The following is a 19,946-nucleotide window of genomic DNA, read 5'->3' as shown; positions in this document are numbered from 1 at the left end:
AGGGTATTGTCCTGTCATATAATTTAATATGAAAATATTATTTGTTAGCATTATATGATATTATGAGCATATTGTGTTGTGTGGCATAATGCTGTAATAAAGATTCTTTCTTTCTTTCTTTCTAAGCTGTCAATGTCATGTAATATTGTCAAATGTCAATAAGACAAGGTATAGGTAAGTAAAAGAATCATTAAATCATAGACAGAGAAGCATTAAACAAAAAAAATCCTTAAATTGCTTTAAAACGCCATAATATACAGTCGGGTTTTTTGTTTTTATTACAATATTTTTTTCCACGCCCATTATCCACATCGCTTTAATAGCGATTGCAACACAAACTTACGAAACTAAAATCAATACTTTGACGTTGGCTGCTGTGATTGTCAATGTCAACTTTTGCTAATCTAAACTGTGTCGACAGCTTAGACCATTAATAACAGGACTTGCCTCGCTAACCGTTACCCCTCTGGCAAAGATCAAAAATCTATGATCTAACGCGTTTATAAAAACTGTTGCTATAGAATCGATGTTTCTTTGTTGTAATCGTTTTCGTCGTGTAAAGAGCTCCCTAAAAATGCCGGTTTGTGTAGTTAAATGGCATAAAAAACGGCCAAAAACTTGTAGTTTAGTAAAAGATGGAGTAACGTTTCATTTGAAAATATTTAAACCTTAATTTTATCAAAATTTTCCCTATCACGTGTTTACGTACCGCGCGGCTGTAGGTATTTATTTCAAAAATACGGCCGAGTTACAATACTGCATGTATATATTTTTACTGTGGCAATGTGTTTGTTAGTCTGTGTAAGAATTACGCGTGTGTGTATTGCGAGTCAAATTTATAGTTGTGTGTAGTGTATAGACACAGAATATACTTAATGGTGTTAAATGTTTTCGATGTGTGACTTTACCTCGTCCGGCAAAAAACGACAGACATTTTTGTTGGTGAATTTGGGTGTGAAACAAGTCCATTCTTATTAATGGTCTAAGGTCGATAGTAGTTAAATTGATATTGATAGTGACGTGACATGTGACATTTAGGGACATTTGTCGTCTGTGACTAGAATTTATTGTAGATGTAGGTACCTATCAATTATTCTCAGTTTTACAATTTATTATTATTATAAATATATGTATTTACATTTTATACAAGTAGTAATTGTATTATTTCTAATTTCTTCAGAAAATTGAATTACTTTGAGTGATTTGTAATGATAATATACATCTACATCATTAAAACCCTTTCTCTGGACCAATAAACACTTGCTTACAAGAAAACTTCAATCAAAACAAACACATCAAGAAACTATGCACTCTGGAGCTGATAAAGTTGTTGTGAAATCTGAAGTAAGCGATGACTATGTGCTGTTAGATGAAAAGGTGGAAATGAAGATTGAATATGATGAGTTGCATCATGCCCAGTGCTCAGTGTCTGCGGAGAGTATTAAGTGTGAACCAGAATCACCGGCCGATGTTTTCCAGGAAGCTCTTCAATGGAAACAAACTGCTTCAAGCTCCACAGCTTCTGAACCTGTGGCTAAAGAACAGGATTTGTTGAAGTGTGATATTAGTTTTGGATGCACAATTTGTTTAGAGGATTTTCCCCATGAAGAGGATTACTATGCACACATGAACATGCATCTTCAGGTGAGATAGATTTACTAACTTCTATATTTTTTTCGTGTGATATTGTCACTTAAGTTCTAACACTGCTAAATTCAAAAATTGCAACTTTTTAGGAGAGCAAAAAAACTGTGCCTCATAAAATATAGGGATAGGGATAGGGATTGTAATATATGGATTATTTTTATGAAATTTAAAAATATATTGTTTTCTACATTTGTTTGTTTGTTGTTATAAAAAATCATTATTTACATTATTATAAATGAAATGAGGAGACTTACGCGGAGTTATAAAGACTGTAATTGTATATAAAATGTTTATTTGAAATAAAATAGAAATAACAGGTAGACTTATAATCTTGAAAACATAAAACATTTAATTCTATACCACATCATTTTGTCCTAATTAATTAACCAGTAAAATTTGAGGGCTCTTTCATTGCCCTTTCATTGATTGATATCCCTATTTCTGATACGTCAAAATATAAGATATAAGCCGCACCGTCTTTCGATCCTCTGTCGAATGGTATATAAAAGTCAAAATGGCATTTTTTGGACTAGCACGGTGTTAGAACTTAAGCAAACACATGCTGTTCTTGTGGAAACTATCAAAATTTCCTACCTATTTTTCTGACAGAACAGCAAAGCTGACAGTGAATTTGTGACATCACGAGTGTGTGAGCCTAGTGCAGCTGTGAGCTCAGGCTGGCATTCGCCTTACCTCATTGAGAACAAGTGAGTCTACTAGTTTAATAAAGTCCAAATTTAAGTTAAATGTGTTAACTTCTAGGCTAGCGAGTTCCACAGTTCCACCACAGGCTGGATCATTGCTTACTGCCGGTAGTATGGCAGAGTATGTAATATAGTCATTAATAATAATAAAAATAATAATAATAATAATAATAATAGCCCTTTATTCTGAGTTAAGAAATTACAATATTATATACAATACATTTTGTTTTCATTTTCTTTTTAAAGAATATCTCTTAACATAGTGTGCCTTTCGGCATAGGCCTCCTCCAGCGACTTCCTCTGCTCTCTCTCTAATGCGACCCTTCTCCAGTTTGGACCTGCTGTGAGCTTTAAGTCATCCTTCCATCTTTCAAGTTCTAGAAGGCTTTCTTGGGTTCTAAGTGTTCTGGTGTTTAGGGTTGTGATTTGTAATGTTTCACATCTTTTGTTGTTTTTCCTAGCTGGAGGGTTTTGATCGGACATCCCACGGTGATCAGCCGGATTGGGATCTTTTGCTGCTTTGTTTGTTGTGTTTTTAGTTGTGTCGGTTATGATCTTCCGGTTCTTAGCGTGCAGATTTAGTTTTTTTGGAGTTTGAGTTTCAGATAGTGAGTTTGTTCTGTAACGACTTGTGAATTCGAGTTTGTTTGCTCTGTTTATTTTGTTTGGAGCCATTAGGCTGTCTCCCTCTCTATTTAATTGTATGTTTTCTGGTGTTTTTGTGGGCGAGCGTTTTCGTTTATCTTGACTTTTCCCTGGCTTATTTTTTTTAATTATGAGTTTATCTTAGCGTATAATAGCCAAGTTTCCTTTCTTTATCTCGTCTTGTTGAGCTGCTATTAGCTCTTTTCTGACTTGCAGAACATCCTTTGGGAAGTCTTCCGTAGCATACACATTATCTGGAAAGTGTTTGTTGTTCTGTAGGATCGCAAGTCTTCTCCAGGTGAGGGTAAGTTTTATTAGTATCGGTCTTTTTTTCTTGTTGTCTTTTCTTCCCAGCCTGAAAGTCTCGCTTATTTCCCATTTGTCAAAGTCTTCTATTTTTGCAGCCTTTGACATGTCGTTAAGAGTTTTCAGGACCACCTCCATAAGATTAGAGTGATTCTCTTCCCGCTCCTCAACGCTGTGTAGAATAATATTATTTTTCTTCACAGTTTTTTCCAAGTTATGAATTTTTTCCTTCAAAAATAGCACTTCCTGTTTGAGTCTGTTGTTCTCCTCCATTAAAGGGTTCAGTTTTTCATCTATTGTAGTTCCCATGGTTTTATTGAAGTTTTCAGTGAGGGCGTGGGTTTGTTTTGAAAATTCTTCTTTAATTTCTTCCGTTCTCACTATAAAAGCTTGGTTCATTTTTAAAATCAAGGTATCCATTTGACTTTGGTCCATTTTTCAGTTTTTTAGATTTTCCCCGCTTTGGTAGGTTTTATTTGGTAGTGGCAACACTTGTTTAAGGTCGGCAACACTTTTCTTTGGTAGATTTATATTTTGTAGTAGCAACACCAATACGATACGTCAGATGTCAATGTCTATTGTCTATGACGGCTGTAAACAGTGTACACCGGAAATACACGTTGTAGATATATGTACCGTAGTTATGGATTTATATAGCACTGTGATCGTTTTTTGGCACTTTTCACTAGTAAAAACTGAGTTTATCCTGGAATGTTTGGTATTATTATGTTTCACCAGTTAAGTTTTGTTGTTTTCACTCGCTCAAGTTTTGATATTTATTTGTGGTAGTTGATATTTCTCTCGATATGTTTTTTTAAACACTCACGATGTTACACACACTGTTCAACTTGACAACACGTAAACCGGAAGTCCATCCGAAATGTAGTCATTACCTTTCTTCCATTTTTTTGATATGAAACATCCATATCCAACATCCATTTAAAATACCGTCCGATCCAAAATGTGCGTGTAAGCATTATAATATTATAAACAGAAAAAATATTTAAAAAAATATTATTCAATAATTAAGCATTTTTATCGTGATAATAAAGTTTCTAATTTTAAACATTTTGTCCCAAAACTTGGAAAATTTAAAAAGTGACAACACTGTACTATCAATTATGGTACGTAATCTAGATGATTACCTCCTACCCACACACCTGTGGCACAAAAGTCGGCTAAATAGAAAGCCTTTTGACAATGCCACGCCGCATATCGTAAAGGGTAGGTAGTAGGTACCATCGTTTTCGGCGCCCACTGTCTTTGAAACACCGCGCCGCCGCCGACACTTGCAATGTCTGTAATGCTGTGTTTAGTTTGCTTGCGCCACTCGCCCAAAATGCAGACTTAAATTAGTAGTAGTAGATCTATTTGCGACAGAGCTATTACTGTGTTCCAGAGTAAAAGGGATAGTTTCTGGTGTAATGTATGTTCAAGGAGTGGAAAATTATCCACTAACCACTGGCGTTAATTTACGCAGATGGATGATGGCAGATGAATTAATCATCTGCCATCATCCATCTGCGTAAATTAACTTTTCGTGTTCACACACATCACAACACGCCAGTTATGCAAGCACGCATGCATGCTTGTACATAGCACAAGATGATAAAGCACCTTGACAAACCCATCACTTTATTGTGTGTACTTGTGTGTTTACTTGCCCATTCAATACCGCTTTGAATAGAAACGTGTAAACGCAGCACAAAACATAGATGGCGGCATAATATTTATTATGTAGTAATGCTTACTAATAATTAACCTATCTCAACTTTTGTGTTGCCATGTAAGTTTTTATAATTTTGTATTTTTCTATGTTAATTTCGTGCAGGGAAAAAAATGTATTTCTTTAAAAATAAGGACTGCATAAAAATAATGTATACACGATACCTAAGTACACCCTTAAGGGCCGGACGGTATTTCCTATAACACACTGTATATACAGCCTATATGCTGTATTGTGTACGGTGTGGCGACGCGTCGCCATGTGCAATCGATTGTGCGATTTTCTCCCACTCGATCCAGCGTTAAGCCATCTCTCTACACTGAGCTTGTAGCCTATAGTGTATACTCTGTTTTGTATACAGTGTTGTTTACTACACATAACCTGTGTTTTAGTTGAAAAAAAATTACTTTTTGATAATAAAATGTCTGACCGTGATAATTTAGAGAGTGAAAGTGATCAGCCTCCTGCAAAGAAAGTAAAATCATACTATGACACACTATCAAGTCATCAGTAAGTTAATTATATTTTTATAATTAAAGTATGCATTTATCTGTGGATTAAGCACGCATATATTTGGTGTGTTTTGTAAAATGTAAAATCTACTCTAATGGTATATTAAGATTCACATAAATTTTATTGCATATAATGTTTTTAAATTAATTATTAATTTTAATTTCATTCTTATTGAAATTAATGCATTAAAACAATTGCATATTATGGAATAAATTTATTAAGACTGACAGAATTGTATTTCAAAATCAGCTGATGGCGTGCAGCGGACGAATGTTTTTCTTATTTGTTATTAATATGGACATTAAAAAATTTATTAATTTTTCTAATCATAGTAGAATTTATAGTGAAACATTCATTATTGAAGCCAAATTAAATTTTGACGTGACAACGTCTTATAAATTGGTTTGCCGGGTGACACTTCAAGAAACTGCGTTACGCTCCGTTCACGTTATGCGCTCACAATGAGAGCGAGTGAGAGGCACGCGTCCCTTCCACTCGGGCATGGTTAGCCCGTATAAGAGCGAGAGAGACAGACATAAAAAGTGAAAGGCACGCGTCCCTTCCACTCCAGCACAGTTAGCCCGCCTAAGAGCGAGAGAGACAGAGCGAGAGAGAAAGAGTGAGAGAGATAGGCATACACACCGGTTCATGTCTTGCGCTTCTATTTCGCTTAGGCGCCTGCATACAAGTTTACACGTTGCCAGTTAATTGTAAAACAATTGTGTAGTGATAATGTGAAGGTAGTTTCGTCCATCGCAACAATTCAAACAGCAAAGGTAAATAATTTCAAATCAAATCAAATCAAATCAAAAATCATTTATTTCAAGTAGGCTCAGTTTACAAGCACTTTTGACACGTCAGTTGACTATTTGTAAAGATTCTACCACCGGTTCGGAAGGCAGGTTCTGCTGAGAAGATACCGGCAAGAAACTCAACAGTTGCTCTTTTGAAAAGTCATACAGTATTATAATTTACAATTGATAACAATTACAATTTCTTATAGTTTTATTTCCTGTGTGAAGGTGGAAGCTGATCCAATGGCCTCCAAGCGCTTTTATCTTTAAGGAACTCATCAATGTTGTAGTAACCTCGACTAAGTAAATGTTTTTTAACACATTGCTTAAAGCTATGCATTGGCAGGTCCATCACAGTCTTGGGGATCTTGTTATAGAAGAGTACACCCAAACCTACAAAAGATTTTTTTTCTCTTTGGAGACGATATGCAGAAATAACTAACTTATGCCCGTGTCTAGTAAGACGTGGGTTTAAATCTCCTTTTCGTTTGTACAAATTAATATTTTGTCTTACATAGACTATACTGTTATATATATATATTGACAGGCTACTGTTAGTATACCTATTTCTTTAAACTTTTGACGAAGGGACTCGCGTGATTTTAATTTATATAATGCTCGAATTGCTCTTTTTTGAAGTACAAATATAGATTGTATATCGGCAGCCTTGCCCCACGATAAAATACCGTAAGACATTACGCTGTGAAAGTACGCAAAATAAACGAGCCTAGCTGTATCAACATCAGTGAACTGTCTTATTTTTATCACTGCAAATGCCGCTGAGCTAAGTTTACCAGACAGTTTTTCTATATGAGCACCCCACTGAAGTTTACAATCCAAGGTCACTCCCAGGAAAACTGTGGAACTCTCCATTTCCAGTGTTTCACCATCGATCATTATAGACTTATCTAATTTTATTACATTTGGCAATGAAAACTCAATACATTTAGTTTTCTTGGCATTTAAAAGTAGATTATTTGCAGTGAACCAATGCGACACATGCGACATGGCACGGTTTACGTCGTCAGAGTTATCTTTATTTCTGTCCGTCTTAAAAATTAAGGATGTGTCATCAGCAAACAGTACAATCTCACATATGCCGCTGACATGGAATGGTAAATCGTTTATGTACACTAAGAATAAAAAAGGACCCAAAATTGAACCCTGTGGGACGCCCATTTTGGTAGTGGGACCGTGAGACTTTATATCATTTATGCATACCTTTTGTGTTCTATCACTGAGATAAGAGGCAATGAGATCAAGCGCAACACTTTTGATGCCATAGTGGCTTAACTTGAGTAAAAGAGTGTTATGGTCAACACAATCGAACGCCTTGGACAGATCACAGAACACACCAATAGCATTCTTAGAACTTTCCCATGCTTCATAAATATGTTTTAAAAGTTTAGTCCCTGCATCAGTTGTATTGCGACCTTTTGTAAAACCATACTGTTCAGGATGAAACAAGTTATTTTAATTAAAATGACATAAAAGTTGATTTAATATGATTTTTTCAAAGACCTTGCTAAGTGTTGGCAATATTGTAATCTATACTTCTATACTAATATTATAAAGAGGTAAAGTTTGTAAGTTTGTCACATTTTTTAAATGGGGTAATCTTCGGAACTACTGGTCCGATTTTAAAAATTCTTTCACCAGTAGAATGCTACATTATCGGGGAGTGCTATAGGCTATATTGGTATCATATATACTAGCCGAGTTATCACAGTTTTTGTCATACAGGTCGGACTGAAAATCCTCTTAAACAGACTTATTCGCATGCGCTGCCTTAACTGTTGTGTAAAATTGAAATTAATGTATGGAGACTTTATGTATCTTTAAAAGTTCTACAAAAAAGTCCGCGACACCATATATCTATCTTCTATATATTAGCAGATATAGTACCTTTTGTGTTTTAAAAATTATTAATTTTATATACTTAGGTTTACGTCATTATTTATACAACTAAACTTTAATCCTTATTAAAATAAATTATTTAATAATCACAAGGATATTATGGAGATAAGATTTGCCCTTTACAGTATGTTAATTACTTAAATAGTTTCGGAGATAATACAAAATTTCTAAAAGACGCAGAAATTCCGCTATATGACGCCCGGCTCTTTCATTTACGTAGTTCCCGTTCCCGTGTGAATATGGGGATCAAACATAGCCTATGACACTCGCAAATAACGTAGCTTTCTATTGTTAAAACAATTTTCCAAATCGGTCCAGTAGATCCAGAGATTACCTCCTACAACCACACGAACTTTACCTCTTTATATTATTAGCATAGAAGTCTCTATTTCTCTTGGTCATACCACCACTCTCGAAGGACTGGACCGATTTTGCTAAGGGTAGGAGTAAGATAGAGAAGTTACAGGGTAGGGTAGGGTACGGGTAGGGAAGCGTAGGGGTAGTGGTAGGGTAGGGGTAGAGGTAGGGTAATGGTAGGGTAGAGGTACGGGTAGGATAGGCGTGAGATAGGGGTACGGGTGCGATAGGGGTAGGAAAGGGATAGGGTACGGGGAGGGTAGGGGTAGGATGGGGGTAGGGTGTAGGTAAGGTAGGGGTAGGGTAGGGGTAAGTTCAGGGTAGGGTGGGGGTAGGGGTAGGGTAGGGTAGGGGTAGTAGTAAAGTTGACATCGAAATTTACGCGGACGAAGTCGCGGGCGTCCGCTAGTCGGTCTATAGTTATTAAGATCTGATTGTCTCCTGATTTAAAAAGTGGTATCAATTTGCCATGCTTCATTAGGTTCGGAAAAATAGCTAAGTCCACACATTCATTAAAAATAATTTCAGACTGATACTATAACATGATGAAATAAATGACTAAGACATAAGTGAATAGGTTATGTTGTAGTAATCACAATGTTGTGGTAGTTTTCAATCAAAAATGTAGTATAAATCGTTTCTCAACCAATAATAATTTGTTTAACTTGAAAAAATGAGCGCGACTTGCTATGTAAAAAATTGAAATAACAATGTTTAACCTCCAACCTGTCAAATCGAAACTTTCAAACATTCAAACCGAGACGACCAATCACTGCGCAAGGTAGTAAGCGCGCGATTTACAAATTCAAAGATCAAATGTGAATTTGTTTTAATGTGATTTAAATAAATGTTCTAACTTTTAAAGGAGATTGAAACTCTTTCATACAATTTGGGCCACGAATGTAAAAGAATGAAATTAGTGTCAATGGATAGCTTAGATATTATTAAAGTTTCACTGAAAATATTATAGAATTTGTCAATCTGGAATTAGAGATATATGAGATTTAGTAAAAGTGAGGTTATTTAAGATAACAGCTGATATTACATAATGAATAGCTAATTTTTCAAGTGTGAGATTTTATTATTAAACTAAGATCATTGTTAATTTACTTTTCGAATGGTATGAATGATAAGATAGAATTTAAATGACCGATGAGATCATGGTGAGTAGGGTAAGGTCTCAAACGGTGACGGAGAAACATCGTGAGGAAACCTGTATTCCAGAGAATTTTCTTAATTCTCTGCGTGTGTGAAGTCTGCCAATCCGCATTGGGCCAGCGTGGTGGACTATTGGCCTAACCCTTCTCATTCTGAGAGGAGACTCGAACTCAGCAGTGAGCCGAATATGGGTTGATAATAATGAGGGTAAGGTAAGTAAGGATCAAGGGTAAAGAGTGATAAAATAAAACGCTTTATTTAGTTGATTTTTATTCGTCTTCAATTATAATTAATATATCATCTAAGAATTGTGCAGGGGGTACTATATTTTCTTGGTACCTAGCCCAACTAAGGTACCATATTATTGACATAACATGTGCGCAGCAGCCTACAGTCCTTTTGCCTACAATGCAATTGCAATAATAATTCAATATTGCTTCTCTACTGTCTGCGAGAGCTGTCAACTAAAACATAAACAAAATAAGTTTTTCGACTTTTATGTCTAGACTGTATGCGTCCCCGAAGTAGCCATGAGCTATTTGAAGCTGACAGCTCTCGAAGTAGGCTACTGCTGACCTCCCTGCACACTTCTATTGAATAACTATCGTTACCCCTTACATGCTCTCCATAATATGAACGTGCCTGCTTAATTTGATAAATACCTAATGATATGAGAATTAATTCACTGTGGGTTAGCTGGGGAAAATCATTTAAATTATCGTTATGCACAGTAATGGTTTCGAAATTCGACCTACGCCTATTATAGTTCTCATTTATAATTACTTCTGCTAAGGCATTTTCAATATTCATATTCATATTTATCTGATCTAATATTTCCCCAGCATCTACACGATCGACTATAGGAGGGTGAAAACTGTTTAATAAAGCAGCAGCCACCTTAAAATCTTTAATAAAATTTTTACTAGCCACATTAAAATAATTTTGGCGAAATAACTTGAAATCTCGTTTAAATCTACCGTTGACTACTTCTACAACCCAACGGCATATGGTGACTGCTCTCGACTTATTTGCTTCAATGGTAGAAAGTTGTGTTTCACCCTCCTCTAAAGATGCAGGCACATAAGTTCTATATCCATGTTGATGCAACAGGGGTTCAACAACAATCACGGAATCGTTACCCCTGTTGCATCAAGGAAGCCCCTGTCCAATATAAAGGCATCGCCTTGAATAAAATATTCCTTTAACAGTTTTTTTTTTATAGAGATAATTTGAACTTTTTTCAATATAGAGTATGTCCCATCAAAAATGACAATAGGCCTGTCAATGCCCTCAAAGTTACCAAATAATGCTTTTGGTATTGTGAGATTTCTGTCTATTATCTGTTGTCTATTTATATGATTTAAGCCTAGAAATCTAGGAACAAAATATTCCGTGAGTAGGTCTCTCACTTTATGTATCCACTTTTAATAAAATTGATAACCGTTCATCACTATCCCTAGTTCTAAGTTTCATTAGATATGCTGCTAAAGCTAGGGAAGCTTTTGGTATTTCTAATAACTGAGGCACTTCATGGAACATTTGGTTGAACTGTGTTTTGTTTAACCCAACCCATGTATGTACAACATGTTCTCCCATGGTATCAATGCTGTCAAAATGAAGTAATCCACAATCAATAACTTATTTTAGGGACATCATATCCTGGATGTGCTTTGCAGTAAAATTCTGTACACAATTAGATCTTAAACTTTCTAGAAAATCCCAGCCTTCAATAACTAAATGAATATCACATAGACGATTATTCTCAGGAACATAATACTTATAACGATTGAGCAACATTTTTCTAGTAAAAAGAGGAACTCTATACCTCTCTGTTCTCTGACACCCTTGAATAAAGCACCAACGTTCTGTTTCAACAGCTCTCATATATCCTGGTAATACGATAGTAGGTTCTGGTTGGTTGTTTCTATCTTCTTCAGGCTGGCTAGCAGGAGGCTCAGTTAGAACTTGTGCAGGTATCTGTATTTCTTCATAGGAGCTTCCTTGGGAGGAAGTTGATGGGTCTGAGACCATATGGACAGCAGCTCTGTCTGCAGCCACCCAACAATTATGACATATGTGGCTTCCTTGTTCTATCTACAACAAAAATACATCACCTTCATTATAGAAGTCATACTACACTCTTATTTATATAAACTGATCTAAGCCATCCAGGGCGCACCCAAACACATACAAAAATTCATTCATATTGGTCCAGCCGTTTAGGAAGAATTTAGTGAAATTCACACATACATTAGAATTTTACATATAATTATATACTTAAATTAGGCTGAACTTTGGTAAGACACATAGGGTTGTTGGTTAATCTAATAAATCATTTTAATCAGTTTATTAACGGCCCATTACACTGCCACATAGGGACCCCTCCACACAGGGATATGGAACTTTGACCCACCACTCCATATGCATGTTGAGAGGTATTTTGTATTGCTTCCTTTTTGAGTACAAAAGATCCAAAAAGGTTGAAATGTATCAACTCTTTAGCAGGCCCCACAACAACAAATATTGCTTACTTAATAATCACTATTACATGTTGATAATAATAGCAGGGACCAACAGCCTAGTATGCTCTCCGAAGCCTATGCTTCAGGTAGTGGACTGAAAAGCTCTTATAAGACAGAAAAATACAGTATTATTCCACAGCCTGGCCCAGGATCTCGTGATCTGAAGCCTTAGTACTTAGGCTAACCTAAACAATGAGGCTGTCACAAACATGCAATATTATCATTTCAAAATCCATGAGGCATGCTATTTAAATAACAAAGTACATTGGTTTAACTTACAGTTCGAGGCATAATCCACTCTTCTATAGCATTATAAATTCTCATTTCACGAGATGAGCCTGTGTAAAGCAGATGAGTGACTCGAGATGCAAGAGAGCGACCACAGCGGAGGCAAACGTTACGGTGGCCAAGTTGTCTTGGTTGATCAATAGCTGATGTTTGAGCCAAGTTCCAGCAAGCTTGGCAAATATAATCACTGTTGTTCACCTGAAATATTGAAAAAATTGTTTATATCAACAAATTCTGTTTACTCTATGCTTGGCCCCACCTGTAACCTGCATTGGTCTACACTCTAAATCCGTCTCCAAAAGGGGAGGCCTGTGTGCAGCAGTAAAATGTAGGGCAATGATGTTACTTAGCTGATTTTAGTATTTAAATGTTAACAATCATTGATGGTATACATTGTAAGGAAAACTATAGATAATTGATAGACGCCAGGTAGCTAATAAATAAGCGAGTACTTACAGGCTGTGGTGTACGCCATCGACGAATCACTGAGAGAATCATTTCGTCATTCAAGACTCGTCGGCCTGTGGTATTACAACTAGTAGTTGCTATGCCACAGTTCACACAAAGATCCATGATGTCGATTTCCAATCGATAAGCCGGCCAATAATCCAAAATAACGAGCCAAAGTCAAACGTGTAAACAAAATTCGTGTCCGGTGTGATAGCAAGGGTCGTTTATGTTAGGCAAGATCAGAAGTCCGTAAAAAAGCAGTGGTTGAAGAATATTATATGAAAACAATGGAAAGCACACTCAAAACGCATACGCAGTAAACACGATACGAAACAAGTGATCTCTTTACGAATGGTCGTTCGGGAACTGTCAGTGTCATGTCACTGTCAACATAGATAAAAATAGAGCAGTAATTAACTCGTGAATCGATTTTGTAAATGATAATCGATTTTTTATTTATTACATAGATCTTTTGATTCACAGTACTTACATTAATTAAATTGGACTAAATAGTTTTTAATATTGTTAGAATATTTATATTCCCATTAGCCTCTTTTATATTTTTATAAAAAAAAAGATTGCAAATCGATTAAAATTATCGATAACCTATTTTATTTTTGATCTTATCTTATTTTTTACATTTCTCATCTTCCAGATTGTGAATTGAGCTGATTTTTTCAATGATTTAGTAGAAAAAAATAACGGATTTTTTAAGCTATGTTTCAACCTATTACAACTTGGGCCCAGAAGTTCCCGTCTCCTTTAGTTTTTATATTTATAACAATGTAAAACAAGTTAAATTTATTAATAACTTATAACAACTGATTGATTTAACATAAACCAATTTTGTGAATTCTTGAATTTGTTATTTATATTAATAACTGTTTCAACAAAGTTCAATTTATGCAAAAATTTGAAATAAAAAATGAATTTAACAGACACAAATTTTGTGAAATTTCAAATTAATTATTTATATTAGTAACTTTTTAAAACTACTTTTATTTTTTAAAAATTCTTGAAACAGAAAGTTAATTCAACAAAAACAAATTTTGTTAATTTTCCAAATTAGTATTAATTCATAACATGAACCAAAACAGGTATTTAACACAAACAAATTTTGTTCATTTTAAATTGACTATTCATATTCATAAGTACAGTGTAAACTCTTTATAACGTAACTCAAGGGACCGATCTTTTTTATCGTTATAGAGAGTTATTGTTATATGGAGTGAAGAAAGAAAAACAACCAAATTAACTATAATCTTTAATATGTTTTTGATAAAATTAATACATATAGTCAGTTAACTTTGCCTGACGTTTTTTGCTTTGCCAGTACTTCTGATAATAGGTACGATTCGTAGATGTTTAGTTCGAGACCATCATTTTCAAGCAAACCAAGAACGTGTTCAAGGCAATTAACAATAACAAAAGCGAAACGGCTGTTTACGACCTCAGCAGTTTCGGGACCTCAAAGGTTTAGTCGGCGTCTTTTGCAACTTGATAAGATAACATAAACAATAACACCGATAATGACGGTTTTCTGTGTTTAAATATAAACACATTTCTTCGTAATAGAGAATGGCTGCTGCGCTATAAGGAGTGTATAAATGTGTGAGTTTTAAGGTAAACCAACCAAATTGTGATCTTTTCTATGTTATAGAGAGTTTATCGTTATAAAGAATGATGTTATAAAGAGTTTACACTGTATTTGAAAACATTTAAAAATATGAGAAACAATAAATTCTAATTTGTTCAATTTTAGTACAAAGGAGCCAGATGTACAAATTCCTTCAACGTCCAGTACACCGATGGAGACTGATGATATCGTGCCACCAACGTCTGCCATACCTTTCGCTGTGCCACACACACCCCATAACGCCAAAGCGCAACGACAAAGTATGTATAGAAAACGTAAGGCCGCGGAAAGAACTCCTGCAGAGGCAGCAGATTTTGCAAAAGCAGCCGCCGAAAGACAACGTAGATGCAAGCAACGTAGACTCGCCAACTCAGCTCTTGACACCGGCACGCTAGAGTCAGCCACAGTGTCTGCTCCTGTGGTAGTGGAAAGAACAGTTACTGCCCAGACCAGCGCTCAGCGACAACGTGCTTACAGACAGCGTAGAGCTGCTCAAATTGTTTCACAAATAAGTACTCCACCGCCTCACACAGCAGTGCAACCGGAACAATCAACCTGGAATATCAAATGGTCGTCGTCAATAAAGAGGTTTAAAACTACATTTCTGGACAACGAATTTGGCCACGCTTGCTCTGTTTGCGACCGATTGTGGTTCAAGAATGACCTTAAAATCATCACTGCTGCACAACTACAGGTCATATCGGATTGGTTCGTTAAGGAAAATAGGCAACTACGCGAAGAGTATTATACGCATATTTGCAACACCTGTAGATTTTCGCTGAACAAACATAAGCTTCCTACCCTTGCAAAAGTGAATGGCTTCTCATATCCAGAAATACCTCCTGGCTTACCGCCACTGGATCCAATTAGTGAACGATTAATCTCACCACGTCTGCCATTCATGCAAGTGCGTCGTCTGCGTCATGACTTCTCTTATGGAATTATTGGTCAAGTGATCAACGTTCCAGTTAACGTAGAAGACATGGTAAAATGCTTGCCCCGGCATTTAGATGAGGACGACGTCATTAATGTTAACATCAAACGGAATCTCGCACACAAAACAAATTACATCAGCAGCTACATGTCTAAAAGGACAATCAAAGAATGGTTGGATGTACTTCAAAATTCAAGTCTATATCGCTTGTACGATATCAAAGTAGATTTGTCAAGGCTGCAAACTGTCGTGCCACCAGAGGAAGATTTGCAGGATGACTCGGCTCATCGAATCGAAACAATCGCCGCCGAGTGTACTCCGGAGTCAGAAATTCTTGCTTCCAGGCAGCATACACTACTGTGGAACGAAGAGGATTGCCTCGACATCGCACCAGGACATCGGGCCATGCCTCTGAACATCATTTACGACCGTCATGCTGAAGAACTATCATTTCCTGCAATATACTACGGCCAGCCTCGTCGCTTCCACATGAGAGTTTCAGTGACACCTTACATGATGGCAACCAGTGAATTACGACGAAGTGACAGACGCGGAGCCACGCCTCAAAAAGTCTTGTACGTTGCTATGAAGATTCTACGTCTCCGCATGGTAGATGGCATTTACAGCACATTTCGGAATGTGTCAACCACGGAAAACGTAACTCGACGCATGTTGGAGGACCCGGAATTTCTTAAAGAATTTGTCGTTCAAAATCTTGCCTTCATGAAGTCAGTACCTAATTCCGTCCAGTATTGGGCCTCTCGCAAACGAGATCTGTTTGCGATGCTCCGTAAACTAGGTAAACCGACCATATTTCTCACTTTAAGTGCAAACGAAGTACGCTGGTTGATATTACTGAACTTACTCCTCAAATTGAGTAACAAGTATCCTGGAAAAGTTGCTGAAGATCTAAACACGTCAGAGCGGTGCAACTTAGTGAGCGACGATCCAGTTACGTGCTGCATATATTTCCACAAACTCGTCGGTACATTGATGAATATGCTGAAGGCAAAACAATCATATAATCCATTTGGCCAGTACTTTGTTAAAGATTATTTCTTTCGCATTGAGTTCCAGCATCGAGGAAGCCCCCACGCACACATTTTGGTGTGGTTGAATAATGATCCACACGAGGCCGTGTCAGAAAATATGCCAATGACCATCGAGCTCGTGGAGAAGCTGAGTTCTGTCGCCAAAGAAGATATGCCCAACGAGACCATCTACGCCAATCAAATTCACAAGCACACTTTCACCTGCACGAAGCGAGGTGAGACGACTTGCAGATTTGGGATCCCGTACTGGCCAATGCCTGCTACTCGAGTCTTGGTTCCAATGCCTCAGACTGATGGACGCCGGTCAACATTCCAAAAAAAATCCAAGGAGCTACGAACGTGTCTCAGCGAACGTACATACCCTAGCATGGATGACTTTCTGAGGGAACATGGTCTGACATTTGATGCATATCTTGATATAGTACGTTCAACCCTTCGCAGGCCAACTTTGTTGTTTAAACGTAACTTCGATCAACTTATGACAAACACGTTCAACCCTTACCTTGCTGGTCAAATTAATTCCAACATCGATATTCAGTTTATCTTAGATGAATACAGCTGCGCACAGTACGTCGTGGAATACATGAACAAATCAGCTCGTGGAATGGGTAACTTGAATCGAGAGTTGACTAAAATGATGGAAGAACATCCTGACCGCGATTACACTGGTCAATTAAAAGCATTGAGTGTCAAACTTCTCAATGCAGTTGAAATGTCGGCGCAAGAAGCAGCATGGTATTTGTTACGACAGCCGATGAGCGAAGCAAGCCGTCAAATTGTGTACATACCAACAGTGTGGCCCTCAGAGAGACAACGTTGCCGCAAACGTCGGAAACAATTGGATCGCGAAGGAATCGCAGAGGACAGCACAGACGTGTGGACCAAAAACATCATTCAGCGGTATGAAGAAAGACCTCCATCTTTGCAAGATGTATATTTGGCCGAGTTTGCGTCGTGGTATGCTAACTCTCGTGATTTCATTGACAATGAAGACGACTCGAACGTGCATGAAGATGACGATCCTGAACCGCCGACTGGAGAAAGAACGACATCGAGAGGATATCGCAAACGTCTGATCGGTCGAATCATACGATACAGATGCTACGACATAGATGAAACTGTCAATTATCAACGTGAGATGGTACTGCTGTACTTGCCCTTTCGCAACGAAGTCGCTGACATTGTTGATTGTAATAAATTTATACAATTATTCAATGACAACAAGGAAACTATCATGGAACGCAGAAAACTTTATGAGAACAATATTGACATCGACAAAGTGATGCAAGAGCTAGAAGCAATGATGATTTTGCAAAATTCAGACACTTGTGTATGGCCCACGAATTCTATGTAGGACTAAACGTCTAATACAGCGAGTGCAAAATGCTTGCACTCGGTTTTGTTTTGATGTTCCCCCAAAAGCACACGTAACTCCATTTTTGAATAATTTTGGGTTACTAAAAATGAGATCCAGACGAAAGTATCATTTGGCAGGTCTACTTTTCGGTGTTTTCAATCAAGGTAAACCCATATACCTTCTTAATAAATTCACTTGGGCGGGTGATGGTGGTGGAACGGAGCGTCGAAGCTGCCGAAATCAATTGCGGATACCACCTCACCGTACTGCCGCCTTTAGAGGTTCATTTACCTACTCCGCCACTAAATGTTGGAATAACATTCCTCCTCCATTGAAAAACCTAAAATCTAAATTCGCATTTAAAAAACTTTTAAAGAAATTTTTACTTGAAAAGCAGATTGAATTCCAACACCATGTGGCGGAGTTTTCCTTCATATAGGTAAAAATATATAATAAATATTTGTAAATACTATAATATATGATATAACTATGTAATTTTGTTTTTAGTTTTTTAATTCACACGTTGTTACTGTTTATTTGTAATAAACATTGTCTGTTTTATTGTTTTTCCCTTTTTATTTTTAGTTAGTTATAATGTATTATTTTAAGTTTTACTTGTATTGTTTACTTTGGTTAATAAGGTTGTTGTGTGCTGTGTTTGTGGCGGCACCTGGTCAACGGTTCCAACTGAAAACTAGCGCTGCATGCTCAGCAAGAGGTATGCTGAGTTGGGGCCCTTTATTGGATTATGCCACACATCGCAGTGTATTGTCCTGTCATATTATTTAATATGAAAATATTATTTGTTAGCATTATATGATATTATGAGCATATTGTGTTGTGTGGCATAATGCTGTAATAAAGATTTTTTCTTTCTTTCTTTCTAAGCTGTCAATGTCATGTAATATTGTCAAATGTCAATAAGACAAGGTATAGGTAAGTAAAAGAATCATTAAATCATAGACAGAGAAGCATTAAACAAAAAAAATCCTTAAATTGCTTTAAAAACGCCATAATATGCAGTCGGGTTTTTTGTTTTTATTACAATATTTTTTTCCACGCCCATTATCCACATCGCTTTAATAGCGATTGCAACACAAACTTACGAAACTAAAATCAATACTTTGACGTTGGCTGCTGTGATTGTCAATGTCAACTTTTGCTAATCTAAACTGTATCGACAGCTTAGACCATTAATAACAGGACTTGCCTCGCTAACCGTTACCCCTCTGGCAAAGATCAAAAATCTATGATCTAACGCGTTTATAAAAACTGTTGCTATAGAATCGATGTTTCTATGTTGTAATCGTTTTCGTCGTGTAAAGAGCTCCCTAAATATGCCGGTTTGTGTAGTTAAATGGCATAAAAAACGGCCAAAAACTTGTAGTTTAGTAAAAGATGGAGTAACGTTTCATTTGAAAATATTTAAACCTTAATTTTATCAAAATTTTCCCTATCACGTGTTTACGTACCGCGCGGCTGTAGGTATTTATTTCAAAAATACGGTCGAGTTACAATACTGCATGTATATATTTTTACTGTGGCAATGTGTTTGTTAGTCTGTGTAAGAATTACGCGTGTGTGTATTGCGAGTCAAATTTATAGTTGTGTGTAGTGTATAGACACAGAATATACTTAATGGTGTTAAATGTTTTCGATGTGTGACTTTACCTCGTCCGGCAAAAAACGACAGACATTTTTGTTGGTGAATTTGGGTGTGAAACAAGTCCATTCTTATTAATGGTCTAAGGTCGATAGTAGTTAAATTGATATTGATAGTGACGTGACATGTGACATTTAGGGACATTTGTCGTCTGTGACTAGAATTTATTGTAGGTACCTATCAATTATTCTCAGTTTTACAATTTATTATTATTATAAATATATGTATTTAAACTTCATTTTTTTAGAATTGCAAAATTATGTAAACAAATATGGCC

General features: G+C 36.5%; 2 protein-coding genes across 2 annotated transcripts in view; both read left to right on the top strand.

Annotated features, from left to right (window-relative positions):
* Positions 1–19,946, top strand: part of LOC112050788 (zinc finger protein 260-like) — a 190,619-nt gene that overhangs the window by 156,180 nt on the left and 14,493 nt on the right. The gene's annotated exons all lie outside the window — the stretch shown is intronic.
* LOC112045538 (uncharacterized) lies at positions 289–19,905 on the top strand. Its single transcript, XM_052889577.1, has 3 exons — positions 289–1,644; positions 2,257–2,354; positions 14,790–19,905. The coding sequence occupies exons 1-3, from the start codon at positions 1,306–1,308 to the stop codon at positions 18,001–18,003; spliced, it is 3,651 nt and encodes a 1,216-aa protein (XP_052745537.1). The 5' UTR covers positions 289–1,305; the 3' UTR covers positions 18,004–19,905.

Source organism: Bicyclus anynana, chromosome 26 (assembly GCF_947172395.1).
Source record: "Bicyclus anynana chromosome 26, ilBicAnyn1.1, whole genome shotgun sequence".
NCBI lineage: Eukaryota > Metazoa > Arthropoda > Insecta > Lepidoptera > Nymphalidae > Bicyclus > Bicyclus anynana.
This window is presented reverse-complemented; position numbering and strand designations above follow the sequence as displayed.

Coding starts and splice junctions, on each gene's coding strand:
- LOC112045538 (XM_052889577.1), top strand. CDS start 1,306: ATGCACTCTGGAGCTGATAAAGTTGTTGTGAAATCTGAAGTAAGCGAT. Junction 1,645..2,256: donor ACATGAACATGCATCTTCAG/GTGAGATAGATT, acceptor TTTTTCTGACAG/AACAGCAAAGCTGACAGTGA. Junction 2,355..14,789: donor CCTTACCTCATTGAGAACAA/GTGAGTCTACTA, acceptor GTTCAATTTTAG/TACAAAGGAGCCAGATGTAC.